Source organism: Rana temporaria, chromosome 7, assembly GCF_905171775.1.
Source record: "Rana temporaria chromosome 7, aRanTem1.1, whole genome shotgun sequence".
NCBI classification, from domain to species: Eukaryota; Metazoa; Chordata; class Amphibia; order Anura; family Ranidae; genus Rana; species Rana temporaria.
In genome coordinates, this window is record NC_053495.1 from 76014400 (window position 1) to 76032955 (window position 18556).

At 45.5% G+C, this 18556-nt stretch overlaps 1 protein-coding gene across 2 annotated transcripts in view; it reads left to right on the forward strand.

Annotated features, from left to right (window-relative positions):
* Positions 1-486: 486 nt before the first annotated feature.
* The window catches only part of DDX47 (DEAD-box helicase 47), a 502328-nt gene continuing 484258 nt past the window's right edge, over positions 487-18556 (forward strand). For both annotated transcript variants that reach the window (XM_040359586.1, XM_040359587.1), the window contains exon 1: positions 487-588. In XM_040359586.1, the coding sequence (XP_040215520.1) occupies positions 523-588 (66 nt within the window). In that variant the 5' untranslated portion in view covers positions 487-522. The remainder of the gene's footprint in view (positions 589-18556) is intronic.

The window sequence follows — 18556 nt, forward strand, 5'->3', positions numbered from 1 at the left end:
CCATGCCTGTTTCTTTGTTCATGTATTGTTGCCTTGCTGTGCTGAAAAAAATTGGTAAATGTTTCTGTCTATTTTATAACGCATTCGTTTTTACACTATAAATAAGTCACACGTATACAAGTTGTTAGATAATTTATTTTTACTGTACCCAAGTAACTAATGCAGATTACGGAGTAAACTTCAGCCCAGAAAACATTTAACTACCTACACTTAACCACATAATACACATACACGCTTAGTAGTCTCGTCAAAAACGTATTGCTCTATATTGAACAACAATCACAATTCGTTAAAGCCACCCTACCAAACAAACCTAAATACATAGACAGCAGTTTATATTACTCCGATTTCCACAATAATGCAAGCGCGCCCAACTGAGACATCACAGCGACAACAAAACGTGCAAACTGTATTCTTTACGTAAAACTCCTCACAATTGGCGCATTTAGGGCCAATCGCAAGCCCAGCTTTCTACAATATCCTGTCACGTGGTATCGCATCATACTTTACGCATTCCTCTTAATGAACATGGATGTTCACGAGCATGTCGAGGAGTCAAGTGAAGATATTAAAACTTTTCGGCAGCTGGTAAGAGAGACGGTTCATTAAATGGCGTTTAAGAATATGCCTATTTTTCTCTTTTGTTTTCCGCTTTATTAAATAGGCTAGCTGTGATGTGTGGCTCAACGTGATCTTGCAGAATATATGGAAACGAGTTTCTTTTGGCATCTGGTTTATGTTATTTTTTGGTCTGAATATTAGGAAACGTATACCTGTTTGTTGAAAGGAGGAGAGTAGATTTGCCCATCGGTGCAGAAGTGTGTTATTCTGAGTAGGAAGTGTGTGTTGATATTGGTGCAGCAGTGGTATTAATTGCAGGTAGAGTAGTGCCCATTGATGGGGGTAGCACAAACCGAGCTGTTTCCCTTTTTGTAAATGTCTGCTGGAAACATATAGGTAGATTCAGAAAGAGTTAGGCCGACCTAACTCAGAATCTATGCCGACTTATGTTTAAAGCGGGGGTTCACCCTGTTAAAAAAAAAAAAAAATGTTTTTTTTTATTAGACCATTACATTCGGCATCGTAGCGCGAGCTACGGTATGCCGGTCTTACATTTTTTATCCCCGTACTCACTGTGCTATGGCTCATTGAAGATTCCGGGGAATGGGCGTTCCTATGGTGAGAGAAGGTGATTGACGGCCGGCCCTGGCACGTCACGCTTCTCCGGAAATAGCCGAAATAGGCTTGGCTATTCACGGCGCCTGCGCATAGCCTGTGCGCAGGCGCCGTGAAGAGCCGAGACCTACTCCGGCTGTCTTCGGGGAGCGTGACGTGCCAGAGCCGGCCGTCAATCATCCTCCCTCTCCATAGGCACGCCCATTCCCCGCGGGAGTCGGATTCTTCAATGAGCGATAGCACAGTGAGTACGGGGATTAAAAATTTAAGACCGGCATACCGTAGCTCGCGCTACGATGCCGAATGTAATGGTCTAATGATGTGAAGGAGGGTGAACCACCGCTTTAAGCGTATGCTCAAACAGATACGTTTAAACATATCTAAGATACGACGGCTTCCGCCGTCCTATCTTAGATTGCAATATTTTGGATGGCCGCTAGGTGGCGCTTCCATTGCGGTCGGCGTAGAATATGTAAATGAGGAGATACGCCGATTCACGAACGTACGCCCGGCCGACGCAGTACTTTTACGCCGTTTACGTAAGAGATAGGCCGCGTAAAGTTAGAGCTAGGCCCTAGTGGAATAGTAATGTCAAAGGAAAAAATTATTGCGCTCGTTCTAAATGTGAGAAAATAATAAAGTAAAATAAAAAGCTGCGATCAAAAAGTGTTATACCACACCAAACAAATACAAAAAACAGGAAGTAGATTGCGCTAATATAGTCAAGCAGCTGTCTGCAAAATCATATATCAAATATGAGTGACAACAAAAAACAGTGAGCTGTGACATGTGAAACTATATTCAGTGAAAAATATATGGATAAATGAATAAATTGTCCTTAGTGAAAAATACCTCAATGAAGGAAAAGTAAAAATAAAAAGTATATACACATGAATGAAAAAAAAATATATAAACATGAATGAAAAAAATATATATTAATGAAAAAAATATATTGATAGATGAATCTTGTAGTGAGCCAAAAGTCCACCATACAGAAGTTTCAAATGAAGATGTCCCCAGTGCAGAAATTGTAAAACATCCCAGGAAAGGTGATGAGAAAGCACTTCCACCAAAGACAAACACTGCCTCTTACCGAATATTATTGGTCTCTGTTTAACCACTTAAGCCCCGAGCCTGTTTTTTCAGATTCGGGATTTACAAGACTAAAACAGTTTTTTTTGCTAGAAAATTACTTAACTTTTTCTAACACCCTAGAGAATAAAATGGCGGTCATCGCAATACTTTTTGTCACATATTTTCGCAGCGGTCTTACAAGCGCACTTTTTTTGGAAAAAATTAACTTTTTTGAATTAAAAAATAAGACAACAATAAATTTGGCCCAATTTTTTTATATATTGTGAAAGATAATGTTACGCCGAGTAAAATGATACCCAACATGTCACGCTTTAAAATTGCGCCCGCTCGTGGCATGGCGTCAAACTTTTACCTTTAAAAATCTTGATGGGCGACGTTTAAAAAATTCTATAGGTTGCATTTTTTTAGCTACAGAGTAGCTCTAGGGCTATAATTATTGCTCTCGCTCTAACGATCGCAGCGATGCCTCACTTGTGTGGTTTGAATACCGTTTTCATATGGCGGCGCTACTCGCGTATGCGTTCGCTTCTGCGCGCGAGCTCGTCGGGACGGGGAGCTTTAAAACTTTTTTTTTTGTTTTATTATTTATTTATTTATTTATTTATTTTTTTATTTCAGTGTAAAAAATAATAAAATTATCACTTTTATTCCTATTACATGGAATGTAAACATCCCTTGTAATAGAAAAAAGCATGACAGGTCCTCTTAAATATGAGATCTGGGGTCAAAAAGACCTCAGATCGCATATTTAGGCTTCAATGCAAGAAAAAAAAAAAAAAAAAGGAAAATTTGTCATTTAAAAAAATGACAACAACAAAATTGTCTCTTTAAGACGCTGGGCGGGACTGACGTTTTGACGTCACTTCCGCCCAGCAGAGCTATGAGGACGGGTGGGGGCCATCTTGCCCTCACTACAGTCCTCACTCTCCAGGCGGCAACATCCGAGCCCTGGTATATCCAACCAAAAAAACTTGTCTGATAGCATGACCACTGGAACTGTCTGATGGCTTGACTCCAGTGCCGAAAACCGATACTGAAACAGCACCAATACCGAAAGTGACTGTTTTAAAAAATAAAAAATTATACAAGAGATGGTCAGAGACTGGGTGGCGACATGGTACAGGAGATCAATGCAGCCTCACCAGGTTCCTTTTAACCACTTGACAACTGGGCACCTAAACCCCCTTAATAACCAGACCAATTTTCAGCTTTCGGTGCTCTCACATTTTGAATGACAATTACTCAGTCATACAACACTGTAATTGAAATTACTGAAGAACCTGAAATCTTTTTTTTTTTTCTCACACAAATAGAGCTATCTTTTGGTGGTATTTAATCACCGTTGTTTTTTTCTTTTTTGTGCTATAAGAGAAAAAAAGCAAATTGGTATATTTTTCTTCATAACTTTTGGCCAAAATTTATACTGCTACATATCTTTGGTAAACATAAGTACAAATTGGTGCATATTATTTGGTCTTTGTTAGGGTTGTCCAGATACCGATACCAGTATCGGTATCGGGACCGATACCGAGTATTTGCACTAGTACTCGTACTCGCGCAAATACTCCCGATACCAGAATAGAATACTTTTTTTTTTTTTTTTTGTGACATCGAACACAAATTGGATGGCACCATTGGATGGCACTGATAGGTGGCACTGGCATTGATTGAATGGCACTCATAAATGGATGGCACTGATAGGTGGCACTGGCATTGATTGGGTGGCACTGATGAGATGCACTAATAAGCTGCTTCCCTGCACTGATAGGTGGCACTGGCTAGCTGCACTTTTGGGCACTGGCACCGATGAGCTGCACTGACAGTGAACACTCCTTCAATGATATGTAGTTTTCCAGTACCGTATGCTAAAAAACAGCCCCACACCATGATGTACCAGTTCTTCATAATTCTAAAGAAAATATCTTTGGTCTGTATTGTGGTTTGAAAACGGTCACATGACATTAAAAAAAAGTATCGGTATTCGGTATCGGCGACTACTTGAAAAAAAGTATCGGTACTTGTACTCGGTCCTAAAAAAGTGGTATCGGGACAACCCTAGTCTTTGTAAAGGTTATCCACAAGCTATGGTACCAATATCTGAGATTTGATCACACCTGATGTACTGACGGCTTATCTCATTTCTTGAGACCCTAACATGCCAGAAAAGTACAAATACCCCCCAAATTACCCCTTTTTGTAAAGAAGACATCCCAAGGTATTTAGAAAGAGGCATTGTGAGTTTTTTTTTTTTTAAGTTGTCATTCTTTTCCCCACAATTCTTTGCAAAATGAAGATTTGATTTTTTTTTTTTTTTTTTTTTCCACAAAATTGTCATATTAGCAGGTTATTTTTCTCACACAGCATATACATAGCACAAAATACACCACAAAACACATTCTGCTATTACTCTTGAGTATGGCGATACCACATGTGAGACTTTTACACAGTGTGGCCACATACAGAGGCCCAACATGCAGGGAGCACCATCAGGTGTTCTGGAGCACCCAAGCCAATTCTAACATTTCTCTACATGTAAAAACAGGGGTTGACAAATTTGCTTGGAATCTAGGAGCCAGGTAAAAAAGTTAGGAGCCAGAAAACGCGCCCCGTCCCGACAAGCGCCCACATATGTAAACGGTGTTCAAACCACACGTGAGGTATCGCCGCGATTGGTAGAGCGAGAGCAATAATTCTAGCCCTAGACCTTCTCTGTAACTCAAAACATGCAACCTGTAGATTTTTTTTAAACGTTGCCTATGAAGATTTTAAAGGGTAAAAGTTTGTCAGGATTCCACGAGCGGACGCAATTTTGAAGCGTGACATGCTGGGTATGAATTTACTCGGCGTAACATTATCTTTCATAATATAAAAAAAAAATGGGGATAACTTTACTGTTGTCTTATTTTTTAATTAAAAAAAGTGTAATTTTTTCACAAAAAAAGTGCGCTTGTAAGACCGCTGCGCAAATACGGCGTGACAGAAAGTATTGCAACGATTGCCATTTTATTCTCTAGGGTGTTAGGATAAAAAATATATATAATGTTTGGGGGTTCTAATTAGAGGGAAGAAGATGGCAGTGAAAATAGTGAAAAACAACATTAGAATTGCTGTTTAACTTGTAATGCTTAACTTGTAATACCAACGGCCACCACCAGATGGCGCCAGCTCACATCTGGTGGTAATAACTTGTAATACCAACGGCTCACCACCAGATGGCCCCAGCTCACAAAAAATAAATAAAAAAAAATTGTTTTTTTTTTTTTTTGCCCCCCCCTTCCAATTCAAGTCGTCAGGACCCTATTTCTAGTCGCCATGGCGACCTGGCGCCCGGGATTTGTCGAGCCCTGTGTAAAAATCATAATTTATTTGCTAGAAAATTACGTAGAACCCCAAAACATTATATATGTTTTATTTTTTAGCAAAGTCCTTAGAGAATACAATGGTGGTCGTTGCAACTTTTTATCTTGCACGGTATTTGTGCAGCATTTTTTCAAACGTGTTTTATTTTTATTTTTTACGGAAAAAAACTGTTTTGTGCTTAAGGAAAAAAAATAAAAAAAACTGAAAAGTTAGCCCAATGTTTTTGCATAATGTGAAAAATGACGTTACGCTGAGTAAATGGATACCCAACATGTCACCCTTCAAAATTGCACACGCTCGTGGAATTAGCGCCAAACTTCGCTACTTAAAAATCCCCATAGGCGACGATTTAAATATTTTTACTGGTTACAGAGGAGGTCTAGGGCCAAAATTAATGCTTTCGCTCTAACGTTCGCAGAGATACCTCACGTGTGTTTTGAACGCCATTTTCATATGTGGGCGGGACTTGCGTATGCATTTGCTTCTGTATGCAAGCTCACGGGAACAGGGGTGCTTTAAAAAATATAAATATTGTATTGTTCATTTTACTTTATTTCAGTTTGACACGTTTTTGTTCTGCAAAAAAAAATTTTTTTTATCACTTTTTTTCCTATTGCAAGGAACGTAAACATCCCTTGTAATAGGAATATGGCACTCTCGGCTCATATAGTGTTACTACAAGAAACCCATTTAAAGGTGACATCCAAGACTAGATTGAACTCATAGGATTTTCCTATATGGATCCATAGCTATTCTCCTAATAAAAGATCAAAAGGACCCGCAATAGAGTTCGATAGGAATACACGGTTTATACCAGAAGCTACGGAAATATACCCTGAAGGAAGATATCTTTTTGTTTAAAGGCTCTCTATTTAACATGAAATATACATTGGTAAATGTGTATTGTCCAAATCTATGTCTAAGTCTAAGTTCTGAATAAGCTGGAGGGCTTTAGAGAGGGCAATGTGGTACTGGCAGGTGATTTTAACTTTGTTTTTGACCCAATATTAGATACCCAACCTGTCTCCCTGAGGTCAGAGGGAAAATATCTTAGAGCGATTAAACATAAATTATACCAAATGCACTTAGAGGCCTGGAGAATTTTACATCCAAGAGACAAGGACTTTACATATTTTTCATGTGTGCATAGGTGTCATGGATATGCAATAAAGTCTGGCAGCTTACCTGATCTCCACATGTTCATTAGAGGCCTGACCCTCCTGACTGTCTTTTATCACCTTGTATTGCTCCACCCTAGGCCATCCCAGGAAGCCTATATTAACCACTGCACTGCTAGTCTGCTTGGCTGTTCAACCATGTTAGCTTTAGTTCCTGTCTGCAGTGTGCTACGATTATCTTCCTGTGTACTGTTTTTGGCTCGTCCCTGACTTCTCCTGTTTGCCTGTGATCCTGACCTTTTGCCTGTCCCTCGGTTACCCTTGTCTGCCTGTTGCCCTGACCTCAGCTTACCCATCACTACCGCTTGTCCTGCTTGCTGCTTCCCCTCTCTCCCTGCGGAGCGTGACCTAGGGGATCCCAGGGGTCGCGACCTGGATCCAGCTGCGGCGAAGGCCTTCCTCGCCACTAGAGGCTATGGTGAACACAAAGCTGGGTCTTAGACTCCGCGCCCTGGGCGATCTTGGGTTCACGCTTCCTCTCTAACAGCAGTCGGCCATAGGGTTCACTACCCTGCGGTGCATCCCTGACCCCAACGGGGTGCACTTGTTAACTGGTCACAGGTGACCTGACAATAGGTCATATTCGAGAATAGACCATATCCTGCTAGATCATCGGCTACTTGAGGGACTGAGAAGGGTAGAAATAAAATCAATAACTTTCTCTGACCATGCCCCAATGGAGATGTCCCTAGACATAGGGGTGATCCCAGGGGGAAAGAGAACGTGAAGAATAGATGAGTCCCTCCTAAATGACACCAAGATAGATGATGACTTAGAAAAGGATAAGTGTCTCTTCTTTAAAGAAAATGACATAGAAAATGTTGCTCCATCGATTTTATGGGAAACACACAAATATGAGAGGGAGGTTGATGGCGGAAAAAAATTCCAAGAGGAAGAAAATCAGGCAGGCCCAGAAACCAACTTTATTAGAAGAAATTCAGGGCCTTGAACAGAAACATAAAAAAACACAGGAAGAGCAAAATTTTGATGTTATTAACCACTTAAGCCCCGAACCATATTACCGGTCAAAGACCAGGCCACTTTTTGCGATTCGGCACTGCGTCGCTTTAACTGACAATTGCGCGGTCGTGCGACGTGGCTCCCTAACAAAATTGGTGTCCTTTTCTCCTAACGCCTTCCAGGACGGCACACCAGAGAGATGAGGGCTCCTCCCACAGGAAACACAATCAATTGACAAGTTTGTTATAAGTTCCCACCCACCCCCTTGCTCCTCAGTATTTGATTGTGTTTCTTCCCGAACACAGCGACACGTTTGTTGTTTTATATTACCTGGAGACGGTGAGGTCGAAGGGTACCCCTGTTGAGGCAGGTTCAGGGAGGCCGGGGAGAGCTGAACTAACCTGTTGGCTTCGGTCGCTCACAGGTCGCCACAAAGATATGCATGGGCGCTCTGAGCTGTGGTGAAAAAGCCATCGTCCCTCTGCAAAAAAGCCGCCACGCTGCTGATCTCTCCTTCCTGGGGGGGTTTGCAAAGGAGCATTGCGCTCCAGGCCTCGCTCTGAGGTACAGGAAGCGCGTCACCGGAGAGTGGGCGTTCCCTACACGGCAACCCGGAAGTGACGCTTCGGCGTGGAGAGCAGCGTGGAGCGGTGGGGTCAGCGGCGGATAAACCCTACAACAGGTACCGGCAAGCCAAGGACCCAGTCAACCTCCTCATGATGGAAGAGGAAGGGAAGACTAGCGCTGCGGCAACCAAATCCAGATCGGGGGTCGGTGAGTACTGTCCCTCCTGGAAAGGGAGGAGAGTGAGAGTTCCTGAGCTTCAGGATGCAGCTGGTATCGGCTGCCTTCCTCGTTCTCTCTCTCTTTTCTCCCCAGTACAGCCTGCAGCCCCGAGCGGGAAGGAATAACATTGCTGTTTATTATGTTCCCTCTCTAACAGAATCTCCCGGTGAAACCCAGGGGGCCTCTGCTCAATCCTCAGCCTCAGCTAGTTACAGTTCCTCTAAAAAATGCGGAAACTGTAAAGATAAGCTCCCAAAATCCCACACCAAACCCTTCTGCCACAAGTGTATTAACCAGCTGGCTGGGAAGGAGGCGGCTGCCATGATGAAAAATTTTCTCTTATCAATGCAGTCCGAAATGTTGGCTACGGTTAGAGCTTTCAGGGAGACGGCTACACAAGCAGCCATAGCCCCTAGTACAGAGGAACCGGTCCCTAGAGAGGGTCTGCCCTCTCAGGCAAGTCTCCTTGCAGGACCCAGTACCCCTTTCCTACCCTCCTAAATCTTTTTTCATGATCAGGAAGAAGAGGAAAGTGAGGTCATGAGCCAGGTCACTAGACACAGCTCAGAGGGTGAGGAGGATAGAGACTCAGTCATGTCTCAGGAGGAAGGAAAATTGAAAAGGTTCCTCTTCTCAGCAGAGGATGTGGACAGTCTCCTTCAGGCAATCTATGCCACTGAAGAGATTCCAGAGGTTCCAAGAACGACCTCTGCACAGGATAAGGTGTATAGGGGGCTCAGTGAAACACAGGATAGAGTCTTCCCTCTTCACCAATCACTAAAAGAAATAATCCTACAAGAGTGGAAATATCCAGAAAGGAGACTGACCACTCAAAAAACCTGGAAACGGAAGTACCCGTTCCCCCAGTCAGTTGGGGAAGTCTTTTTTAAACTCCCAAAACTGGATGCGGCCCTGTCCCAGGTCACAAAACAGTCAGACCTTTAATTTGAAGATGCTGGCAGTATTAAAGACCTAATGGATCGTAGGGCCGAATCACTCCTAAGGAAAGCCTGGGAGGCTAACACAGCTTCTATGGCCCCAGCCTTAGCTGCGACCTGTGTAGCCAGGAATGCAGACCTATGGGTAGAGAAACTGGCAGAACACCTCGCCCAGTTTACGGAGTCAGAGGAAATCTTGGGGTCTCTATCTTTGATAGGGAAAGCTGTCGCGTACTTGGAAACTGCTAAAGCTTCAGCCAAGACAGCGGCCTTGATCAACTCGTCCAGGCGGGCTATCTGGGTTAAGGCTTGGGAAGGGGACGTCACATCAAAGGGAAAACTGTGTGGACTCCCTTTCCAGGGTTCACTCCTGTTTGGCCAAGGATTAGATGATGTCCTGGTTAGGTCTTCAGAAAAGGGAAAGAAATTTCCTGTGAAACCTAAAAAAGATGGTTTTAAGAAGACTTTTTGAGGCCCCCAGGGGCAAAACAAACAGAAGTATAAAAGAGAACCCAATAGGTGCTGGTTTTACGGCAAAGGGAACAAAAATAATAATTTGCTCTTTCCCCCTGCCAAAGGTGATGCTAAACAGACCAAGTGACGCCAAGGTCAAAGTAGGGGGGAGGCTGTCCCAGTTTGTACAACAGTGGGAAAGTATTTCAGACAGTCCCTACATACACAAGATTATAAGGGATGGGTTCCGCCTGGAATTTGTTACCTCCCCCCCCCCCCCCCCCCTATGATCACCCTCACGCAGCTCCCCAAGGATACCCTAAAGAGAAAGGCCCTCTTGGAAGGGATTCAGGAATTGGCAGAGCAGCTAGTAATAATACCAGTGCCAGTGGAACAGCAATACCGGGGGTTTTATTCCCACGTGTTTGTGGTTCAAAAACCATCAGGAAAATTCCGCCTGATAGTAAACCTGAGAAAACTAAACGAATTTTTAGAACAAAAAAAGTTTTCCATGGAGAGTATTTACTCAGTAAGAAAGAACCTCATGAAGGGAGCCTACATGACAACCATAGACCTAAAGGACGCCTATTTGCACGTGCCAATTCACGTGGACCATCAGGCGTTTTTGTGGTTTGCGGTAGTGGTAGGGAAGGAAATCTGTCATTGGCAGTTCAGGGCGCTGCCCTTCGGCCTAACCTCCAGCCCCAGAATCTTTACAAAGATACTGGCAGAGGCGGTAGCCTTCCTACATCTTCAAGGGATATGCCTTATACCATACCTGGACGACCTGCTGATCTCCGGTCAGACAGAATCACAGGTTCAGAGGGATACCAACAGTGTGATGGAGGTTTTAAAAAGCCTAGGCTGGATTATCAACCTAGAGAAGTCCTCCCTCATACCAGAACAGGTGAAAATATTCCTGGGCTACACTATAGACTCCAGGCTTCAGACGCTCTTCCTGCCAGAAGAAAAAATAAAAAAATTGGCGTCAGCAGCAGAAAATCTGGTGAAATTCCCCAGACTTCCCAGGAGGTCAGTTATGAGAGTCCTAGGCTTAATGTCGGCATCCATACCAGCGGTAGTCTGGTCCCAGTTGCATGCCAGGATACTCCATTTTTTCTTTCTGTCCTCTTGGGACAAGAAGAAGGAATCCCTGGATCAGGAGATTCTACTCACCCCTCGGGTCCTGTCGTCCCTAGAGTGGTGGACCAGTCACCAAAACCTAAGGGAAGGTCGACCTTGGGCCCAATGGGATCCGGTAAAATTAACTACGGATGCCAGCACATGGGGGTGGGGTGCCCACATGGGGGGGAAAAAAGCCCAGGGAAGATGGAGCTACCTTCTAGCTCGTTAATCTTCCAATTTCAGGGAACTCAGAGCAGTGGGAGAAGCCCTGAAGGCCTTCCAACAAGATGTCATAGACAGGGAGGTCCAGGTGAGCTCTGACAACGCTACAGTAGTAGCCTACCTGAACCACCAAGGCGGTACCAGATCCGGGCCCTTATTGGAACTAACCATGGAAATTCTGGGTTGGGCAGAGAAAAAGGTCACCTCCATCTCAGCCATACATATAAAGGGGACAGACAACATAGAAGCGGACTTCCTCAGTCGCCAACAAATAAGACAGGGAGAATGGGAATTGAATCCCGAGGTCTTTCAGGCCCTAGTTCTTCAGTTTGGCGAACCAGACATAGACCTGTTCGCAAACCGGAAGAACAGGAAAGTGAACAGGTACTTCTCAACCTCCGTAGAACGGGATTCCGAGGGCCTGGACGCGTTGTCCCAGAACTGGCACTTCAGACTGGCATACGCCTTCCCACCCCTGGCGCTAATTCCGCGGGTACTCCAGAAAGTCAGCAGGTCCCCCGGTCAGGTCCTCCTTATTGCCCCATGGTGGCCAAGGAGGACATGGTTTGCGAATCTGAGATTCATGTCAGTAGCAGAACCTCTGAAACTGCCAGCCAGAACAGATCTCCTCAGGCAGGGTCCAGTGTTTCACCCGAGACCAGAGTTTTTTCAACTAACAGCCTGGTTAGTGAGCGCCAGATTCTGAAACAAAAAGGTTGTTCAGAAAAGGTGATAAATACTCTCCTTACAAGTAGAAAGCCGGTCACCAGAAAAATCTACTTTAAAAGTATGGAAAACTTTCCAGACCTGGAGTAGAAAAAGACTAGAGTCTTCCCAGTCGGTTCCGGTTATCCTGGATTTTCTCCAGGATGGAGCAGACGCCGGGCTTAAGGTTAGCACCCTGCGGGTACAGGTAGCAGCCCTCTCCGTGTACCTGGATAAAAGATTAGCGAAGGACGACCTAGTTAAGAGGTTCTTACTAGCTAGGGAAAGAATGTCCCCCGTCCTTAAAAGCTTCTGTCCACCATGGGACCTTACTAGGGTATTAGAGTCATTATCTATGCCCCCTTTTGAACCTTTAGAGAAAGTTTCCCTTAGGTTCCTTACGTTAAAATTAGCCTTTTTGTTAGCTATTACTACAGCTAGGAGGGTGGGAGATCTGCAAGCTCTGTCCATGAAAGAGCCTTTTCTTAGGGTGCAACCAGACAGGGTCACTCTTAGGGCAGATCCCCTATACTTACCTAAAGTAGCATCCTTACTCAACAGGACGCAAGAAATGATATTGCCGTCCTTTTTGTTCAGAACCAAAGAACGAGAAGGAATTTAAGTTTCATTGTTTGGATGTAAGAAGATGTCTTCTTTATATATTTAGAGAGAACCAAAAGTTTTAGGAAATCTAACCATCTCCTAATCCTCTATGCCGGAGTCAGGAAGGGACTGCAGGCCTCAAAGCCATCAGTTTCAAAATGGATTAGAGAAGCTATCTCAGAGGCTTATCAGTGTGCAGGAGAACCAGCTCCACTTAATATCAAAGCTCATTCAACCAGATCTCTGGCGACATCCTGGGCTGAGAGAGCAGGTGCCTCCTGGGACCAGATCCGTAGTGCGGGTACCTGGTCAAGTCATCACACCTTCCTGAAACACTACCGTGTAGAATTGTTGTCACAGCAAGACCTGGCTTTCGGTCGGAAGGTCCTCCAAGCTGTGGTCCCACCCTGAGGTAGGCCTGAGGTCCTTTAATATCCTCTCTGGTGTGCCGTCCTGGAAGGCGTTAGGAGAAAACTTACGTTGGATCTACCGGTAACGGTATTTCTACGAGCCTTCCAGGACGGCAGGCCTACTACCCACCCTATGTGAAGAAAGGTAAGCTATATACTAAATGGTAAGTACCGATGGGGTGCCCCTTGTGAACCAGTTCAAGATTACTTTATTAAATACTGAGGAGCAAGGGGGTGGGTGGGAACTTATAACAAACTTGTCAATTGATTGTGTTTCCTGTGGGAGGAGCCCTCATCTCTCTGGTGTGCCGTCCTGGAAGGCTCGTAGAAATACCGTTACTGGTAGATCTAACGTAAGTTTTTTTCCCCACAAATAGAGCTTTCTTTTGGTGGTATTTGATCACCTCTGCGGTTTTTATTTTTTGCGCTATAAACAAAAATAGAGCGACAATTTTGAAAAAAATTCTATATTTTTTTTCCTTTTGCTATAATAAATATCCCCCAACAATATATAAAAATTTTTTTTTTTCCCCCTCAGTTTAGGCCGATACGTATTCTACCTTTTTTTGGTAAAAAAAATGGCAATAAGCGTTTATCGATTTGGTTTGCGCAAAATTTATAGTGTTTACAAAATAGGGGATAGTTTTATTGCATTTTTATAAATTTTTTTTTTTTACTACTAATGGCGATCAGCAATTTTTTTTTTTTTTTGTGTGTGACCGCGACATTATGGCGGACTCATCGGACAATTTTGACCAATTTTTGGGACAATTGTCATTTTCACAGCAAAAAATGCTATAAAAATGCATTGTTTACTGTCAAAATGACAATTGCAGTTTGGGAGTTGACCACTTGGGGGCGCTGAAGGGGTTAAGTGTGACCTCATATGTGTTTCTAACTGTAGGTGGGCGGGGCTGAAAGTGTGACATCATTGAATTTTTGGGTTTACATCCACTTTAAGGGATCATATTTTTTTTTCTCTCTCTTACATAATATATTTGTAACAGCTACCCACTGGTGTGAGGGTCTCAGCCGTTGGCGACGTCCTTTTCCCTGGCAAGCTGCGATATGCAGGTACCGCCGGTATATCCCATCGAACGCCCTTCCAAGAAACGAGACGTGCTACGTTTGAAGGGTCAAGCAGACTGACTTTATTTGCCACATTTTTCCTCCTTATATCTGGTTACAACTGTACAGAAACAAACGACACTCCCCCCCCCCCCCCCAGGGGGTACTTCAATACACACACTTTGAAACAATGACATTCCCTTGAGCCAATCAGCTTGATCAGACAATAGAATTCAATTAACCTTTAAAACAATTATACACTCACACATAACAGCCTCAGTATTCTGAAGGGATTAACTAAACAACGGAGAGTCAATTAGCTATGTAAAGGGACTATTGGCATTCAACAGTGAAGAGTCCCTTGCATGATTAACCCTTTGAGCTCAGAATACAATGTGGTAAATCCAACTGTAACAAGTCCTGCAGTTATTAATGTCCAGGCAGAATAGTCCATAATCCGTTACACTGCCCCCCTTTTGTGGAACACTCCGGCAGACCCGGATTGATCCTTTTCGGATCAACTTGGGGATGTCCGGTCTGCTGTTAGGGTAAAAGTTCCGTTTGCCTGGACAGTCCGTCGGCCTTCCCATTGGCTTACCAGGTCGGTAGCTGATGGTGACGGTGAATAATAGAATTCAGTTCTGGAACAGTCACTTGCTTTGCTCTCTCAATGGCTCCCAAAACCTGTTGCTGATGCTCTTGGGACAGATACGGCACCACCTGGATGCAAATCCCATTTAATCTTTTGACAATTTCCGCCTGTTTGTGTATTTCAATGTTCAAGCCACGGGACATCTCATAATACATGACATAGTGTCGTTGCATCTCTGATTTCTCACTGGCCAACTTGTCACATTCCAATTTTAGACTGTGATATTGTGCCGGATCTACAGTACATGTCGGGGAAGGTAGTCGTACCCGGTTCTCAGCAGCAAGTGGGTTGATTCCAGCAACGCGGGTGGTCACGGGACAAGCAGCAGCAGGTGTAGGTAAATAAGCCGAAGTCAGAGGGCCAATGTCGTTGCCCAGCACCACCTCGGCAGGTAGGTTGTCCATGATACCAACTGTGGTCTTTCCTGACCCGGCTCCCCAGTCTAAGTGCACTCGGGTGGTGGGTACGCGAAATACAGCACCCCCTGCGACCCGGACGGCAACTGTGCGAGTGGACACGTTCTCTGGCTTTACCAGATGTTTTTGAATCAGAGTGATAGTAGTCCCGGAATCTCTTAAGCCTTGTGCTACTTGTCCATTCACTCGTACCTCCTGACGGTGATGCTGACGGTTATCCGGAGAGGCCGCTTGAATTGGGTCTGCCTCATACCAAATTCCCAGACATTCCTCAGGGCCCCCCTCGGTCTCCAGGCAGTGGGCCGCAGAGGGACGTGATGGAGTGACCTCTGTGTTAGGTTCTGTGCGTCTCCAATTGTTATTTGTAGCTCTCAAAGGGCAATAACGAGCAATATGTCCCGTGTCGCTGCAGTGATGGCACGTCACCCTAGGCGAATCCCAGGGGTAGTTGCTAGGCCCCTGAGGACGTGGTGGGACTGGAGCCCGAAACTCTGGGCGTGGGGTGACGGTTGGAGTACGCGGTTCTACCTTATGAGCCAGCCGTGTAGTACCCTGGCTTACTTTCCTTGTTTCCGCGTACTCATCTGCTAGCCGAGCCGCCTCGTTTAAGTTAGCGGGACGGCGATCTCGTACCCAGTCTTGTATGTCTGCGGCCAGGTCTTGAAAGAAATGTTCCATTAGGAACAGCTGCAATACTTCCTCCCCGGTGTTGGCCTTGCACCCTTGGACCCAAAGGGATGCCACCCTTTGTAACTGGTTGGCCCATTCCATGTGGGAGTCCACAGCCATCTTCTTGGACTCCCGGAAGCGCCGGCGGTAGGCTTCTGGCGTTACGGCATATCGGGTTAGCAGCGCCTTTTTAACTTGCTGGTATTGTAAAATATCCTCTGGAGCGAGAGCCCGAAAGGCTTCATTGGCTTTGCCCGACAATTTCCCCGACAAAATAGTGACCCATTGGTCTGGTGGTACCTGGTGTAGTGAGCACTGCCTCTCAAAGTCCGCCAAATATCCATCGATTTCCTCCTCACTTTCTACAAAAGCTTTGAATGCAGTGAACGGTATTTTCTTTCCTGTAGCAGCAGGTGGGGGGGTAGGAACTGCAGGTGTAATGGGCTGTCTCGCTCTTACCAGTTCCAGTTCTTGTCCCCTCTTCGTTTGTATTTCTTCCCTTGCTTCCCGGAACAGCTGGTTGATTAGTTCCACGGACGTTTCTGGATACAAGGATAATCTCCGCTGTACAATCCCAGTAATTACATCTTCTTTGCTGACCGGTGCAAGGGGCTCCGTTCCTTCCATGGATCCATCCATTTCGTCCAGCTCCAGCAGGTCAGCTATCAGCTCCCTCCGTGGTCTGTTGCTGGCGCTCCTACCACGACTCTCTAATAAATCTTTCAGTGTGGATCTTTTCAGCCTGGCGTACTGCGACTCCATTCAGCACTTGCTCTTTGGATAAAAGGACCATCCCACTGCTGCCACCAATGTAACGGCTACCCACTGGTGTGAGGGTCTCAGCCGTTGGCGACGTCCTTTTCCCTGGCAAGCTGCGATATGCAGGTACCGCCGGTATATCCCATCGAACGCCCTTCCAAGAAACGAGACGTGCTACGTTTGAAGGGTCAAGCAGACTGACTTTATTTGCCACATTTTTCCTCCTTATATCTGGTTACAACTGTACAGAAACAAATGACACCCCCCCCCCCCCCCCCCCAGGGGGGACTTCAATACACACACTTTGAAACAATGACATTCCCTTGAGCCAATCAGCTTGATCAGACAATAGAATTCAATTAACCTTTAAAACAATTATACACTCACACATAACAGCCTCAGTATTCTGAAGGGATTAACTAAACAACGGAGAGTCAATTAGCTATGTAAAGGGACTATTAGCATTCAACAGTGAAGAGTCCCTTGCATGATTAACCCTTTGAGCTCAGAATACAATGTGGTAAATCCAACTGTAACAAGTCCTGCAGTTATTAATGTCCAGGCAGAATAGTCCATAATCCGTTACAATATTAATCACTAGAAAGTAGAAGGGCACGTGGCGATTGGGGAGGAAGAGGGGTGCGTTTTCTGACCTTGTCTCCCCCCCCCCCCCCCCTAAATTTATAATATATATATATTTCTACTTTTTCTCACCTCGTCTTTCAGGACAGCACTTGGAGAGAGAGGCTCCACCAACTTCCCAGGAAACACTGCAGCCATTGCTTTAAATTCCGCCCACTTCCACCATGACCTCAGTTGTTATGTTTCCTCCGGCCATGGTGGAAGCGCTGCAGGGAACCAGGGGTGTGCTGTACTCTCTCCAGGTGGAGGTGGCTGGAGCATACCTGCGGTCGGTTTGTTTGTTCTTTCAGGCGGACCCAGCATCCCCCCTGACGGGTGGGGGATGCTCCGGTGCTTTCCCCTTCTCGAGTCCGGTGAGGGCGAAGGCTGCTGGAGGTCTCTGCTCCTATAGATCGGTCATTGTGAGCTAATGGAACAGGTCGGGTGCCTGTTCCGGGTTCACGATGGTCCGGTCCGGATGGCGGGTGACGTCACTTCCGGGGGCGGAACTTGCGGCGGCTTCCGGTTCCAGCCGCTGGAGTGCAGAGGGGGAGGCGGCCTTGGCGGTGCATTTCCGGTCCTCGTGGCGACGAGTTTGACCGGGAATATTTAAACAGGAAGACCCGACGGCTGCTACACCCTGGGAGATATGGAGCCAGAGGAAGCAGCGGAGGTGGCAGGAGCAGGAGCCACAAGCACCAGCCTGGCCCAGGTAGGAGACAGCGGTTTATATGTGTGTCCCTCCTGTTGCCCCCTTAGGGGGGAGGGGAGCCTGCAGCACTCTCTAGTTATACCTCTGGGAGAAGTGCTTTACTATTTGTTTGACACAGCGGTGATGGGTTTGGTCTGTTTTGTTTCACTGACTGTTGGTGGCAAGTTTGCTTATATCTGATGCACAAAAATTAAAGCGGGGGTTCACCCTATCGACGGGAAAAAAAAAAAAAATTTTTTCTTTTACCTTAAAATCAGGCATTGTAGCGCGAGCTACAGTATGCCTGTCCCGAATTTTTTACCCCCGTACTCACCTTGTAGTCGTCCATCGAAGATACCGGGGAATGGGCGTGCCTATGGAGACGGAGGATGATTGACGGCCGGCTCTGGCGCGTCACGCTTCTCCGGAAATAGCCGAAATAGGCTTGGTCTTCACGATGCGTGCGCATAGCCTGTGCGCAGGCGCCGTGAAGAGCCGAGACCTACTCCGGCTGTCTTCGGGGAGAGTGACGTGCCAGGGCCGGCCGTCAATCATCCTCCCTCTCCATAGGCACGCCCATTCCCCGCGGGAGCCGAAATCTACGATGGACGACTACAAGGTGAGTACGGGGTTAAAAAAATCGGGACAGGCATACTGTAGCTCGCGCTA